Genomic DNA, 14,993 nt, shown 5'->3' with positions numbered 1-14,993 from the left:
ATGGATAAAAAACTAAGGTTATTATTTGCTGTATTTTATACTAAGGATCGGGAGCTCAAGGCCTTTAATGGCTGCTCTCGTGTTTCGTAGCTTAACTCTGCCTTTACGAGATGCCTACGTATCTCTGTGAATTAGAGAATTAAGCCAAAAAACGTAGTTCTGATCTGTGGGGTAAAACCTAACTCGTATCCAACTTGGAAAAGCGAGTGGTTTTATGTGTTTCTGGATTCCAAGGAGGGTTGGGACCATTTTTTCAGGCCCAACTTCTCAAAAAGTATAGACGGGTCTTTAAGAGACCTAAAATTGGGGATAGATGAGGATGCGGCCATCAAGGCCATTATAGCTGATAACTTGCATCATTGCACTCTCATCCTTTCAGAGGGTAATTTGCAAGATTTAAGTCTAAGTGACCTAGGTCCCGAGGGTATTTCTTTCCCCTTTTATTCCATTTTCTTAATTCCTTATTTGTCCTTCTTCTTACGTGCCTATATCTTTTTGTAGCTAGGGCAGTTCTGGACACGATCTTCAAGAAGCGGGAGGCCCGTGCTGCCAAGGGCTCTGCTGTTGAGACCCATCGTGACAAGCGGGTTAGGATTGGTGACGGCCCTTCAGTCACGGTTAAGGAGGCCGTCCCTACCTTTTTATCCCAGAGGCCCCTTAGCCTTGATGAGGATACCTCTCCTTTCACCGTCACTTGGGGCCTTCAGAGGAGGGACACAGTGGTAGGGAGTTCCAAGGCTGCCACTGTTTGGTCCGAGAGTGTGATTACGCCTCGTGACAGGGCTGAGATAGTAGAGTCTTCTGATGACCTACAGATTGAGCGTCTGGGTGCTCAAGCCGTGGCTTCTGTAAGCCTCTTCCTCGTCTCCTTTTTGACTGTTTTTCAATTCTTTCATACTTACTGTATTATGCTCGTGCAGATGAATACCTATCTCCAGGCTGCCCTTCACAATCTGAAGGATGTGAGGACTAGCCTGACCATTGATGAGAGAGATAGGGACAGGTACCTCAAGGCTTTCGAGGCCAACTTCACTCGTTTCTGTGAGGTAGAGAAGGAGCTGGCGGATGAAAAGGAGAAAGTGCGTAAGCTGGAGCTGGACGCTGAGAGGGCCCGGGCTGATGTGATAGCTGAGTATAAGGCATCTCAGGATTTTCAAGATGTCTTGAATGCTGAGTACGATGCTAACTTCCCGGAGACCTTTTCTAGTTGCTGGGAGCAGATAGTGGAAGAGATTTAAAAGCTGTCCCTTATTTTCCTCGTACTTATACTAAAATAGATAAGCAAACTCAACCATAATAGTATGCACCAAACAATTATATGATAAGATGAACTAAACAATTGTAAAACAAGTTTATGGCAACTCTTGGGATTCATCCCTTACACAACTCCTAATAATCCTAAAAAATTAAGCTAAAACATGTAAATCCTAAGCAAGCAAAGCTTCAAGGTGCTTTTCAACCTTCTTGTCATCTTGACAAGTGAGAATCATGTTTAATGGCTTCACACATAGTAAACCTTCAGGTTTTGTGCATGCCAAGTTCTCGGAACTTCAATACCATCCAGAGTCTCTAGCTTGTAGGTTCCTCTACCCTGTACACTCTTGACCTTGTATGGCCCTTCCCAATTTGGGGCAAGTTTCCCTTTCTGCCCTATACCAGAAGCTTCCACCTTCCTCAAGACTAAGTCACCCTGTTTGAAGAACCTTTCTTTAACCCTTAGGTTGTAGTAGAATGAAGCATTTTTCTGATAATCCACTATCTTCGCATGTGCCTTATCTCGGACTTCATCAATTAGATCCATGGCTAATCTTTGCCCTTCCTCATTCTCCTCAGCATTGAAGGCTTGAATCTTGGGAGAGGAATGTGATATCTCTACGGGAACAACTGCTTCTGCCCCATATGCTAACATGAAGGGAGTTACTCCAGTCATGACTCTACAGGTAGTCCTATAGGCCCATAGTATTGGGAGTATTTCATCTACCCAGTTATTCCTCGACTTCTCGATTCTTTTCTTTAGTCCATCCAGGATTATCCGATTTTCCACTTCCGCTTGCCCATTGGCTTGCGGATGAGCTACAAAGGTGAATCGTAACTCATTTTCATTCTCTTCACAATACTTCTTGAATTCCTCGTTGTTGAATTGTGTTCCATTGTCAGTGACTAGGATGCGGGGAATTCCATAATGACACATGATATCTTCCCACAGGAACTGTACAACCTGCTTAGTTGTGATTTTGGCCAAGGGCTTGGCTTCAATCCACTTGGTAAAATAATCGATGGCTACAATCAAAAACTTCCTTTGTGTCGTGGCCATGGGAAAAGGCCCAAGTATATCCATTCCCCACATAGCAAAGGGGATAGGTGAGTTGATGGATGTCAGCATCTCAGGGGGTTGTCTAACAACATGTGCATGCTTCTGACAACAGTCACACTTCTTCACATATTCTTTGGCATCCGCCATCATTTCTGGCCAATAGAAGCCTAAACGGAATATCTTATGAGCTAATGCTCTGCCCCCCAAGTGTTTCCCACATATGCCTTCATGTACTTCTTCAAGAGCCAAACGTGCCTCATCGGGTCTGAGACACCTTAAGTAAGGCACCACAAAAGATCTTTTATACAAAATCCCATCTATTAAAGAGTATTTTAGTGCTCGAACAGCCAACTTCCGTGCTTCAGTAGCATCGTTTGGCAACCATCTGGTTTGAATATGAGTCTTAATGGGATCAATCCATGAAGTCCCCATACCTATAGGAGCTACAAGCTTAACATCAATGCTCCGTGTCTTCAGAACGCGGAAGTATACACTTCCCGAACTTTCCTCTATCTCGGATGAAGCAAACTTTGATAACGCATCTGCCTTAGCATTTTCCTCCCTCGGAATATGTTCAATATGGCATTCATCGAATTGGGTCATCACAACCCTTACTAGACGGACATACTTAGCCATCGTATCATCCCTTGCCTCAAACTCTCCCTTTACCTGGGATATGACCAGTTTCGAGTCTCCACAGACTTTTAAGTTCTTGACTCTAAGTGTCCCTGCTAAGCCAAGGCCAGCTATCAGAGCTTCATATTCTGCCTCATTATTTGTGGTTGGGAAGTGTAACTTCATGGCATACTCAATCAAGAACCCATCAGGGCTTTGTAAAACCAAACCTGCTCCATTTGAATTTGTTTTTGATGCTCCATCGAAATAAAGGACCCAATATTCTTTCTCCTTATCAACCTTTTCCTTTTCCTCCTTATCAACTTCCTTGTCTTGAGGTATGGTATCCTCTTGCCCCCCGACTTCTTAGTCGGATATGGTACATTCCACCACGAAGTCAGCCAATGTCTGGGCTTTTATTGCCATTCGTGGCTTATACTTGATGTCGAATTCTCCTAGCTATATCGCTCATTTGATCAGTCTCCCACTAGCCTTAGGACTATGGATTATATATCTCAAGGGCTGATTCGTTAGAACCTCAATTTGATGAGCCTGAAAGTAAGGACGGAGCTTTCTCGAAGCCATTACCAGGGCTAAAGCAAACTTCTCAATGGTTGAATAATTCAACTCACTTCTATGCAGAATCTTGCTGACATAGTATACGGGTTTTCTGGATTTTCAGTTCCTCCTTAACCAACATAGCGCTCAAGGCACTCTCTGAAACGGCCAAATACAAGTATAAGACTTCATTCAAAGACGGCTTGACCAACAACGGGGCATGGGCCATATTTTTCTTTAATTCCTCGAATGCCTTCTGGCTTTCCTCACTCCATTGAAAATTTTTGACCTTCTTTAAGGACTTAAAGAATGCCAGACACTTGTCTCCTGACTTGGAGATGAATCGTCCCAGCGCAACAACCCTTCCTGTGAGCTTCTGAACATCTTTGAAAGTTTTTGGTGGCTCCATGTCCAGGATTGCCTTTATTTTATCGGGGTTGGCCTCGATCCCTCTATTGGAGACCATCAATCCCAAAAATTTTCCCGATCCTACTCCGAAAGCACATTTCGTAGGATTTAACATCATCTTGTGATACCTCAGGACCTCGAAAGCTTCCCTCAAATGGGTTATATGATTAGTCTTTACTAGACTCTTGACTAACATGTCATCAACATATACTTCCATAGTCTTGCCAATACGATCCTTAATATTTTATTTACCAACCTTTGATAGGTGGCTCCTGCATTCTTGAGACCAAATGCCATAACAAGATAACAATAAACACCAATGTCAGTGATGAATGATACCTTTGGAATGTCGTCCTTATACATCCTGATCTGATTGTATCCACTAAATCCATCCATGAAGCTCAGCATCTCATGCCCAGCAGTGGCATCTATCAAAGTATCGATCCTTGGTAACGGGAAACAGTCCTTAGGACATGCATCATTTAGATCAGTGATGTCCACACACATCCTCCACTTTCCATTGGTCTTCTTCACCATTACAGGGTTTGCTAACCACTCTGGAAATTGAATCTTCTCAATGAAACCAGCTTCTAAGAGCTTCTCCACTTCCTGTTTTATAGCTTCTTGCCTTTCTGGAGCAAAAATTCTTTTCTTTTGTTTCACTGTCTTCCGATTTGGGTCCATATTCAGCTTGTGAGTAATCAGTTCCGGGTCTATGCTAGGCATATCAGCTGCTGACCATCCAAACACGTCACTGTTTTCTTGCAAAAATTTTACCAACTTCCCTCTAAGGGGCTCCTCGAGCGTGGCTCCAATAAAGGTCACCTTCTCAGGATCTTCGGGAGATAAAGGAATTGAAATCAAGTCTTCTGCTGGCTTTCCTCTTTTCTCATCATTCTCTCGGATATCCAGATCTTCAATAGGAAGAACCTGCCCCCCAACTCCATCTGCCCTCAAAGAGGCCACATAACAACTTCTAGCCATTTCTGATCTCCTCTCTCTTCCCCAATCCCATCCCGGGTTGGAAACTTCATAACTGAATGATAGGAAGAAGGGACTGCCTTGAAGGCGTGTATCTCTATTCTTCCCATGATAGCATTGTAAGTCGAACTAGCCTTCACCACTACAAAGTCCAACATCTGGGTTGCTTGTCTTGGTTCCTGTCCTATGGTTGTGGGCGACTTGATTATCCCTTCTACAGGGCACTCCACCCCCGCAAATCCATAAATTGGCATGTCGGGGTTAATTGGGAGTCGTTATATCCCATCCTTAAAAAGGTGTCATAGAGCAAAATATCCACTAAAGCACCATTATCCACAAGGACCCTTCTCACCGGGCTGTTCCTTATTATCGGGGTTATAACCAACGGGTCATCATGGGGAAATTTCACACCCTCCAGATCAGAATCATCAAAAGACATTGTTACTCCTGTCCTGGCTCTCTTCGGGGCTTCTCCAACAATGTGCATAACTTCTCGGGCATACACTTTCCTGGAGTTCTTGGATAGCCCGGCAGCGGTTGGTCCTCCAAAAATTGTGTTTATCACAGGCCCTCAGGGTCATGGTCCTCCGAAGATTGTATTTATCACCGGTCCCCTGGGCTGGGGATTTCGCCCCTGATCGTCTTGGTCCCTTCTACGATCTTCAAAGTTCTTTCTTACATTATGATTCCTATCGCCTCCATCTCCAGTATACTTGTTCAATCTCCCTTTTCTAATAAGGAACTCAATTTCATCTTTTAGTTGCCTACACTCATCGGTGTCATGACCAATATCCTTGTGAAATCTACAATACTTGCCCTTATCTAACTTGGCAGGATCGGCCTTCAAGGGTTTAGGCCTGCGAACATCTCGATCTTTCTCGATTTCCATTAAAATTTGGCTCCTTGGAGCATTCAGCTTAGCATATTCAGTGAACTTTTGCCCAGGTCCTCCCTTCTTGGGGGTCGAATCAGAGATTTGCTCGGTTCTAGGATACTTGTCCTTAGCGATATATTCCAGGTCAATTTTCCGCTTCTTGCCTCCACTGGGCTCATTACTCACTACGGTCTTCCTCATGCTCTCTTCCACCTTGATGTACTTCTCGGCTTTATCTTGGAGCTGCAACATGCTTTCAGGGGGCATTTGGCCAAGGACATCTTGAAGAATTCATCCCTAGTTCCCTGTTGTAGTGTTATCATGGCTACCTTGTCATCAAGGTTCGGAACTTTCAAAGCCTCCTTTGTGAAACGATTCAGATATTCTCTCAAGGATTCTTTTGCTCCTTGTACAATACTCATGAGGGATGCTGAACTTTTCTCATGCACTCTCCCACTGATAAACTGTTTAATAAAAGCTTGACTTAACTCTCTGAAGGACCCGATAGAGCTCGGGGGCAAACGACTATACCATCTTTGAGCCATACCCGACAGGGTTTGAGGAAAGGCCTGACACTTAATAGCGTCATTCACGGGTCCTAACATGATTAGCGGGATCTCCCGTGCCATTATAAGCTTTGATAATGGGCATCTTAAACTTTCTCGAGATATGGACATTCATTATTTCTTCAGTGAATGGTGGGGTAGGATCATCCGGATCTCCAAGGGGAAGAAGATTGTTTGGATCAGCTCTTGGGACTACGGCCCTTCTCTGTATCGGACCTTCCAGGTCTATAATAGGGGGAGGATTCCTCCCCTTTGGGGGTAATGGGGGTCTGGTGGTCTGGTGGTCTGGTGGTCCGGTGCGCCTCCAAGTCGCGCTTCAGTCTTTGAATCTCAGCCTCGTGAGCCCTGATCCTTTCCTGTACTTCTTGGGGATTCGTCCCTTGGGTACTCTTAGGACGTTGGCTACCATCAGCTATCGGCTCTTTGCCAGCACGTCTCCTTCTTGGGGCTACTTCATCATCCGAAGATTCAGAGTCTCTCTTAGTGTAAGGACCAGAAAATTCCTGATCCTCAGGTATAGGAGCCAAACCTCGTTTATAGGGGGGAGATCGCCCTCGTGCTTTACTCCATCCAGCATGCCCACTTCCTCCAACCTCGGGGTAAAGGGGCATCCCATAAGGGGGGTTAGTAGTAACAACAGTTGAATAATCGTACCCAATGGGTCTAGAATTCACAGGTGCATATAGTTGTTGAACTTGAGGATTCGTACCTTGAGTAGCCGAGGGAATCGTCCCTTGTGGCTGAGGTTCAATTGCCCCTATCTGGGCTTCTCCTTGTGTGGCTGTATAAGTTGAATGAGGAGGTACCTCCACAGTTGGCGAAATCACTTGGGTTGTCTCCGTTGGTGTTCCTTCTTCGAGGGCTCTAACTGTTCTCCGTGTTTTCGCCATGGTGGTTGTTGTGTTTTCCCACAGACGGCGCCAAATGTTATGGATAAAAACTAAGGTTATTATTTGTCGTATTTTATACTAAGGTTCGGGAGCTCAAGGCCTTTAATGGCTGCTTTCGTGTTTCGTAGCTTAACTCTGCCTTTACGAGATGCCTACGTATCTCTGTGAATTAGAGAATCAAGCCAAAAAACGTAGTTCTGATCTGTGGGGTAAGACCCCTTATATAGATGTTGAGAGTCCTTGAATTGGACTAGGGATAGGAGACTTGTTGATCAAGTTCTCAGGCTTTGGATAGACTTTGAAGTCCTAGAATAGAGGAATCAGATTCCTAGTTGGTGTAGGTGCCCTTGGGGCTATCTTTTATAGATTTATATCACTGGTTTGACTCTTTTAATGAGCTGTTAATCTCCCTTATTTATTAATTACGAAATTAGTAAATAATCAGAGTTTCGGGCCTCGTTAATTGGGCTTCGTTACTGGACCATACCAGATCTAATTAATTCAATCGTTAATTACATTTCTAGGCTAATTTTAGGCCCATATCACTAACATTTAGTGTCCGTTTGGGAAATTGTAAAATAAGTAATGTATGACTTAAAATGATTAAGTGACTTATAAATGATAAGTAGATGAATATTTATAAGTTAAATAAGTGTTTGGTTAAATGTCAGAATTTTTTACTCAACTGAGCTAAAATAAATAAATTTTAAATATAATTATCTTAATTCGTAAATTTTAAATTAGAAAGACATGCAAAAACATATATTTTAAAACAAAAGTTAATAAAAAACGAAAAATCAAAATAAGTTGAAAAAAGTATGTCATTGCTAATATTCAACTTATTAGCTTATAAGTTGTAAATTCGACTTATAAGCTGGATCAACAAACACCGTCGATAAGTACTTATTGACTTATAAGCGAATATGTAACTTATTTTGTGTAGCCAAACATGCCCTTAACTTATTAGCTTATAAGTTGTAAGTTCAACTTATAAATCAAGTCTACAAACACTTATGAGCAAGTTGTTGCGGGCATATAAGCTGTAAGTAACTTATAAGTCGCGAAACAAATAGTCCTTAAGATTCAGATCAAAACTTATTTCTATGTGTAAGAGTTGAATACTTGAAAACCCTCAGTGTTAAGTAAAAATGGAACTCTTAACCCTTAAATTCAGTGATATTTCATAATCCAAATATCTATGAGAAGGTCTCTTTCAGAACACATGAATGTTCTGAAAGATCTTTTTTTTAATCTAGAATTCTTTGATAGTCTGGTGCCAAGGCTCCTTCCTCTCCCTTGTAAAGATGACCTTCTCTAATTGATATTCTTACTCGGTTCCCTATATTCAATTACTAATGAAAAAAGTAATACTGCTGGTAAAATGATTTAAAACAAAGAAACAGAGTAAAGACAGAAAATGTTCTCCTTAGCCTCAAATAAATTAGTGTTTTCTTAAAGGTTTGGGACCAAAAGCTGCCAGACCTTGATGTCACAATCCAAACTGCAACTGTAGAGGTGATAAGAAGATGTAGTATCAGACTGGTTAGCACAATGATCACTTGCCATTGTCAAACACTTGACAGGGCCTCCATGCCCTTCCAACACAGCCAAGCAAGAGTAGATCATCTCAACCCCTTTCCAGACTCGTATAGTTGCATCTGCTGAACCACTGCACAATATGTCATTTGCCACGCCTAGGCTCAATATGGACTTGGTGTGCCCCTTCAGCATACCAACAACCATCATGTTGCAGTATTCATCCTTTTCCCACACGACTATCGATCTATCACTGGCACCGGAGAATAAGATGGATCCATCATTGCTCAAGGCCAATGTGTTTACTCCAGATTTATGTTTCTCAAGTGTAGTGACTAGGGAGCGCTTCTTTTCCCCATATTGTTTCTTCCACACTTTGATTTTCTTGTCAGCTGATCCAGTATAAACATAACCATCCTCAGATAGTGCCACTGCATTTATTGCATCGTCGTGTGCATCTCGTACCGACTCCAAACATTTGAAGTCACTTGCCCGCCAAATCTTGAGTGTCCTATCCCAGGAAACAGAGTAGATGAGTGACTTATCACTTGACAAGGCTAGTGAAGATACAGTGTCAATATGATGAACCCATGTAGACTTCTTGTGACGCCTTACTTGTACATGGTTCTTGGGTAACAGTGACTTCATCGCACGGTCAGTGAGTGTTGGGAGTGTGGCCAAGTGCATAAACTTCTGGTAGTCTGTTTCATGATTATCAATTTGCCATACTCGGATTTTGTGATCTTGATGAGCACTGAATATTTTGTCTGCTAAAACTACCAGAGACTTCACTGCTCCCTCTCCTGTTTTTATGGCAGTGCCACCTAGATTTTCTAGATCAAGTTCAGACTGTTCAGAGGTTAAAATGTCACGTTGCAACACCCGGATTTCTTTGTCCGAGAAGCCAATGTAGAGGAATTTTCCACAAAGGGCAAGGGAGGATATGTAAGAGTTGTGGAACTTGAGTGTGGTGATGCAATGGTGCTGGATAGATTGAACATGGTTCTCTTGATATGTTTGGGTTGTGAGGGTAGGAATTGACTGGAGGCTTGGTTGAGAATGCATGGAGGATGACCCTTGTTGCACAAAGAGATCATAGTGATATTGAGACTCATAATCTGAGCAATAATTTTGATGATATGACATAGTTCTTATGTTATAAAGAAGAGAGAGTTTGGAAAATATAAGCACTCATGTTTCATATATATAAAGAGGAGGGGATATATGGGCTGGTCTGGTGTACTAACATATTGGACATGCTGGTACAAAAGAAAAAAAGAGTAGAAACCGCTTAATATGTTTAATCATGGATGGCCCAGATTAAATTTGGTGGTAGGCTCATGTGCAACTTTTGCATGTATCACAGGCAATCCACTAAAGCCTGCACATCTCCCCTCTTTGGATATATAATAATAATTCATGCACCCCTCCTCTTTCAAGATATATAATTGTCATAAGTTTACTTTAAATAGGTTAGTTATCATACACCTTATGAACAGCCTTTGCTTGTTCTCATGTCTTATAATTGCTAAGTTTTGTCCACATCAGTTGAGTTGGGTAGTTTTGTCCACCATTATGTGTTGCTTACTCTTATATAAGTGGCGGTTTTAGGCACCCCCTCTATGTGGTGGATCCTCCTCTTTAGAATGTCTCCTTTCTTCGTGTTTTCTGATCTTCATTATGAAGTAATTGCTTACCAGCATTTAGATTATAGCGTAATGCAAGATTAAAAATTAATATTAATATTCTCTAGTCCACATGATGTCTTTTAATGGTTGTAAGTTTACATGGTGATATTTCATTATCTAATTACTGGATGCTTAGCCTTGTCTGATGCAGGTAAAAAGGGTGACTAATCTACGCTCAGCTGGTTCTCGATTAATTCAGAATATATATAGAGATCAATATCTGTCTTTCGAGCAGATTCAACATGAGCAAACAAGATGGAGTAAATACATCGTCTACCTTGTTATAATTGCAGGAATGACCTGAATTAGTATTACAGAAATGGTGACAGAGAACTGCTCTTTCTCCATTGTTGATGTATCAAGTGGAAGACAATCCCATATGCTTATCTGATTATGTATTGCACTGACACCTTGCACATATACAGTTTTGCTCATATATAATGTAGCTTTGATTATTCAATGTTTGTGCACAATATATATGTACTAATTTGTCATGGTTCAACCTGTAATCTGAAGTCCACATGCATCTATAGTCTTTTTTTTCTCAACTAGCTTAGCATCCCTAGAAATGCCCCATAAGCTAGCAGGGTCAGAATTATATGATTAGTGTGCTCTTTTGTTATTTTTTCAAACTTTAATGTATGATGGTTGGTTTTGCATATGGTCAGTTTTTTATCGGTTAGATAAATATTGAAATAGTCTTAAGATTTTATTGAATGAAGTAGATGCTCTTTCAGTGTACTGAGCTTCCTCAACTTACGCTTAGCTCGACACACAAGGGTGTGAATAACGGTGTCAAATTCTCTGTGGCGCACCATGGGTGTTTTTCTATTGGAGTTACAAGAGTGTGTAATGAGTGTTTTGAGAAGTTGCCAAATTTTTGGCATCCTTTTGCCACCTCCTTTAAATAAAAAAAATCTAAATATTTGCATTAAAAGTATAACTTATTCATATCCATTATTACATATAATTTTTTATATTATTTATTTGGGGACCATCTAAACACCTTATATGTAGTGCCAACTATTGGACTTTGCTAAATATGATATAAATGAAGAAATAAATAAAATATTATTAATTAAGATGAGTTGACATGTTTGACACAACTGCCTCTATTTAAAATGCTCTAATTAACTAGTCAAGTGATTTATTGTCGAGCAAAACAATTGTTATAACATATTTGTACTAGTTGCGGCACGTTTAAAACTAAGATTTTTATTGTGAATGTAGAGGATCCCACTTATCATACCGTTTATTTACGGTCATAGGATATGTTATAACGCTCAGAACTGGGCACCATCACCCTTTATTGTTAACTGCTTAGATATTGTAGAATAAACATGTGTTGCTTTTTTATGTTATTTTCTTGCCTTTGTTTTCTCTAGAGACTATCATAAATTCTTTGTTAATTCGTCTTAAACCCTATAAATTTCCCCATGCTCCAGGCTGGGTTGTGAGTTAATAGACTGCTAATAATGAAACAAGATGAGACTTGTCTATATTGACTTATCGTACTAATAGACTACTACCAATGAAATAAGACGAGGCTTGTCTATATTTTTTGTGTCAATCTTCTTGTTATCTGATTCGTTTATTGTTCTTCACTTTCGGTTTCGAGTTAACTGTTTTTAGACTTATTAAATGCCCCTCTTAAATGTTGATTTGATATCGATGGGAATTATTGTATTATGATGCTCTTGAAGCTTTTCCCCGTTTGTTTACTTTTAATTGTAAAGTTTCACAGGCCTAAACTCTGAACTCTCATAAAACAATTGTTCTTTGAATAATTAGAGAAAGAATTTGCTGATCTAGTGCATCAGCGTAGCGCTGCAAAGGTATTTAGTTAAGCAGTTTTAGACAAGAGTCTACCAAACTGCAGGTTTTGTGGGTTATATATTCATAATAATGAATAAGGTTGTAGTCTGCATTTTGTAGTACATTGTAAAATTAATTTGCCAAGCCAGAGGTTATATCACGAAAATCTTGTCATGTCTCTTCTCACGGCAGTTTAAAATTCTGCATATATTTCATGTCCTGCATATACTGTAGGTTGCCGATGAGAGAATCTTGTCTTTGTGTACCGGGTTATATTTCGATGATTTTCCTTGCTAATCTTACACGGTGTATATAATTGGATTTTAAAGATTTTTTTGGATTTTGAAAATCCTAAAGTATTTGATTTGAATATTAATTTTTTTTTAAATCTGATGGTAGTTAGTAGGAATTGAAAAATGTTTTTTTAAATCTGATGATATTTAATTTGAATTTTAAAAAAATCCATTAAAATCTGATTGTATTCAAAAGTTCGTGATTTTTTTTTATTTTATAAAATTGTAGATTTTGATGGATTTACTAGTTTATTTTATATTTTGAGAAATCTTAGCAAAATTCAAGAGATTTTGATGAATTTGTAAAATTTAGGGCTTTGGCCAAAAATACATTTTTTTTAGAAGTTGTAACAAGAATACCACTTTTTGGAGTTTATGGCCAAAAATACCCTTCTAATACGCATTTTAAAAATGGGTAAATCTATTACGCATCTGAAAAATGGGTATTACATAAAAAAAATAAAAAAAAAAGATAAAAAAAAGTGCAGAACATGTGATACGCATATCACAAATGTGATACGCATATCACAAATGCGTATCACCAGAATCAAATGGGTGATACGCATTTTGTGAATGCGTATCTCATATTTTTTTTTTCAACTTTTTTTAATACGAATTACTCATTTTTAAAATGCGTATTAGTAATATCCAACTGAAAAATGCGTATTAGACGGGTATTTTTGGCCAAAATTTTAAAAAGATGTATTTTTGTCACAAACTCTGAAAAAAAGGTATTTTTGTTATTTTTTCTAAAATTTACTATTCAAATAATTAATCAACCAAAATCAGCAACAATAATTCAAAATTAATGAATTATTATAAATCCTCTAAAATCTGACAACACGATAGAAATAACACATAGAGGGTAATATCACTAATGGGAGAGAGAGTTAAATCTTAGTTGTTTCAAGTCTTGATAATGCGTGAGATATTTTTTTGGGCATCCAATATCAGTTAGCTGCTTAATTGCTTGTATTGGAGTGGAGTATCTGTGCACTAATACAGTGTTACAAAATCAACGAAAAAAGAAAATAATGAAAAATAAGTATTTTTTTTTCTTTTTACATCTTTTCAAAAGTAGGAAAAAGATTTTGGAAACAAATATACGAAAATTTTAAATCTTTATCCTTGATTTTTTTTTGGAAATAAGTTGAAGAAATCAAAATGTAACTTTCTGTTTTTTTTTTCTTTCATACAAATGTTTCCGGAACAGAGGATTAGTACCATTTCAATAATTTTCCTTCTAACCTCAGATTATACGATAGACAATTTTTGATGCCAGGGTGATTCTATTATGTATGAAGAAACAATGAGGGAAAAAAAATGCCTTTCGACTTGCCCTTTAATTGTATTTCCATGTTTACATTAGGGGTGTACCACGAACCGCTCAACTGCATCCAACCGTTCAACCGCTCGTAACTGAACCGCATTTTACGGATAATTGCGAAACGCGGGCTGATTGTGGATTTAAATTTTAAAAACCGCTTATTCGCGGTTTGGATGCGGTTTTAAATTCTTGAAAATCGCAAAATCGCAACCGCAACTCGTAACATATATTTATAATAAAATATATTTTCAAAAATATAGTTGATATCATATAAATTAATAAGTATACAAATTTATTAACTAATTTTAGGTTAATGTTAAGACTTCGTTTATAAGATTCACAATCATTTTAAGATATATAATCAAACAAATAGAAAATGTAATCTAACATGTAATATTTTTAATCTTTTTTTTTTCTTTTCTCTGGCCTCCATATTTTTGTATGTTTTTAATATCCTTACTCCACACGGAGCATATTTTGTATTTTATTTTTGAATGTAAATTTATTACGTAACTTAAACTTGAATTTATTAATATTCCGAATTTATTTTTTTTATAAATTATTAATTATTTTAAAATAAGTGGTCGAACCGCAAACCGAACCGCAATAACCGCAAATTCGCAACTGCAATTTACGCGGTTAACCGCAACCGCATTTACGGTTGCGGATGACAATTTTCTAAAATTGCTCTTCGCAATTTGGTTCAACTTTTACCATAAAACAGATCCGATACGAATCGCGTATATCCCTAGTTTACATAATGAGAAATTAAAAGGTCAGGACACCTCACCCTGAGCCACCACATGAATGGAACAGCCTTTTTATTACTTCCTCGGCCTCTTAATATTTTTCCGGTTTATCTTTGTCATGTTTGTCCGCGCACATTTTTTATAGTTAATATCTTTAATTTTATATTAATATAAAATATAAAAACTTCACCGTATTAAAATACTGATAAATATGAATCAAACAAAATCACTCATGTCTATATCTATTTTTATAGATTAGAAATAAATTAATAATTTATCTAATATTATGAACAATCTCCAATATATGAAATTAGAAAAGTAATAAGGGATGGAGGGAGTAGCATTTTGGTTGTGTTGTTCCCAAATGGAAATTAACCAG

The 14,993-nt window shown here is 38.7% G+C and overlaps 2 protein-coding genes across 2 annotated transcripts; one reads left to right on the top strand and one right to left on the bottom strand.

Moving 5' to 3' along the window:
• On the top strand, nucleotides 1-1,301 carry LOC141690546 (uncharacterized). Its single transcript, XM_074495337.1, has 3 exons — nucleotides 1-17; nucleotides 416-848; nucleotides 921-1,301. The coding sequence occupies exons 1-3, from the start codon at nucleotides 1-3 to the stop codon at nucleotides 1,236-1,238; spliced, it is 768 nt and encodes a 255-aa protein (XP_074351438.1). The 3' UTR covers nucleotides 1,239-1,301.
• Nucleotides 1,302-8,025: 6,724 nt separating this feature from the next.
• On the bottom strand, nucleotides 8,026-9,955 carry LOC141692847 (protein JINGUBANG). The gene has a single exon (XM_074497796.1). It carries the CDS (start codon nucleotides 9,886-9,888, stop codon nucleotides 8,659-8,661), a length of 1,230 nt encoding a protein of 409 aa, XP_074353897.1. The 5' UTR covers nucleotides 9,889-9,955; the 3' UTR covers nucleotides 8,026-8,658.
• Nucleotides 9,956-14,993: the final 5,038 nt, after the last annotated feature.

Source organism: Apium graveolens, chromosome 10 (genome assembly GCF_009905375.1).
Source record: "Apium graveolens cultivar Ventura chromosome 10, ASM990537v1, whole genome shotgun sequence".
Taxonomy (NCBI): Eukaryota; Viridiplantae; Streptophyta; class Magnoliopsida; order Apiales; family Apiaceae; genus Apium; species Apium graveolens.
The sequence above is the reverse complement of the archived record's forward strand: the minus strand, read 5'-3'. Positions and strand labels throughout refer to the sequence as shown.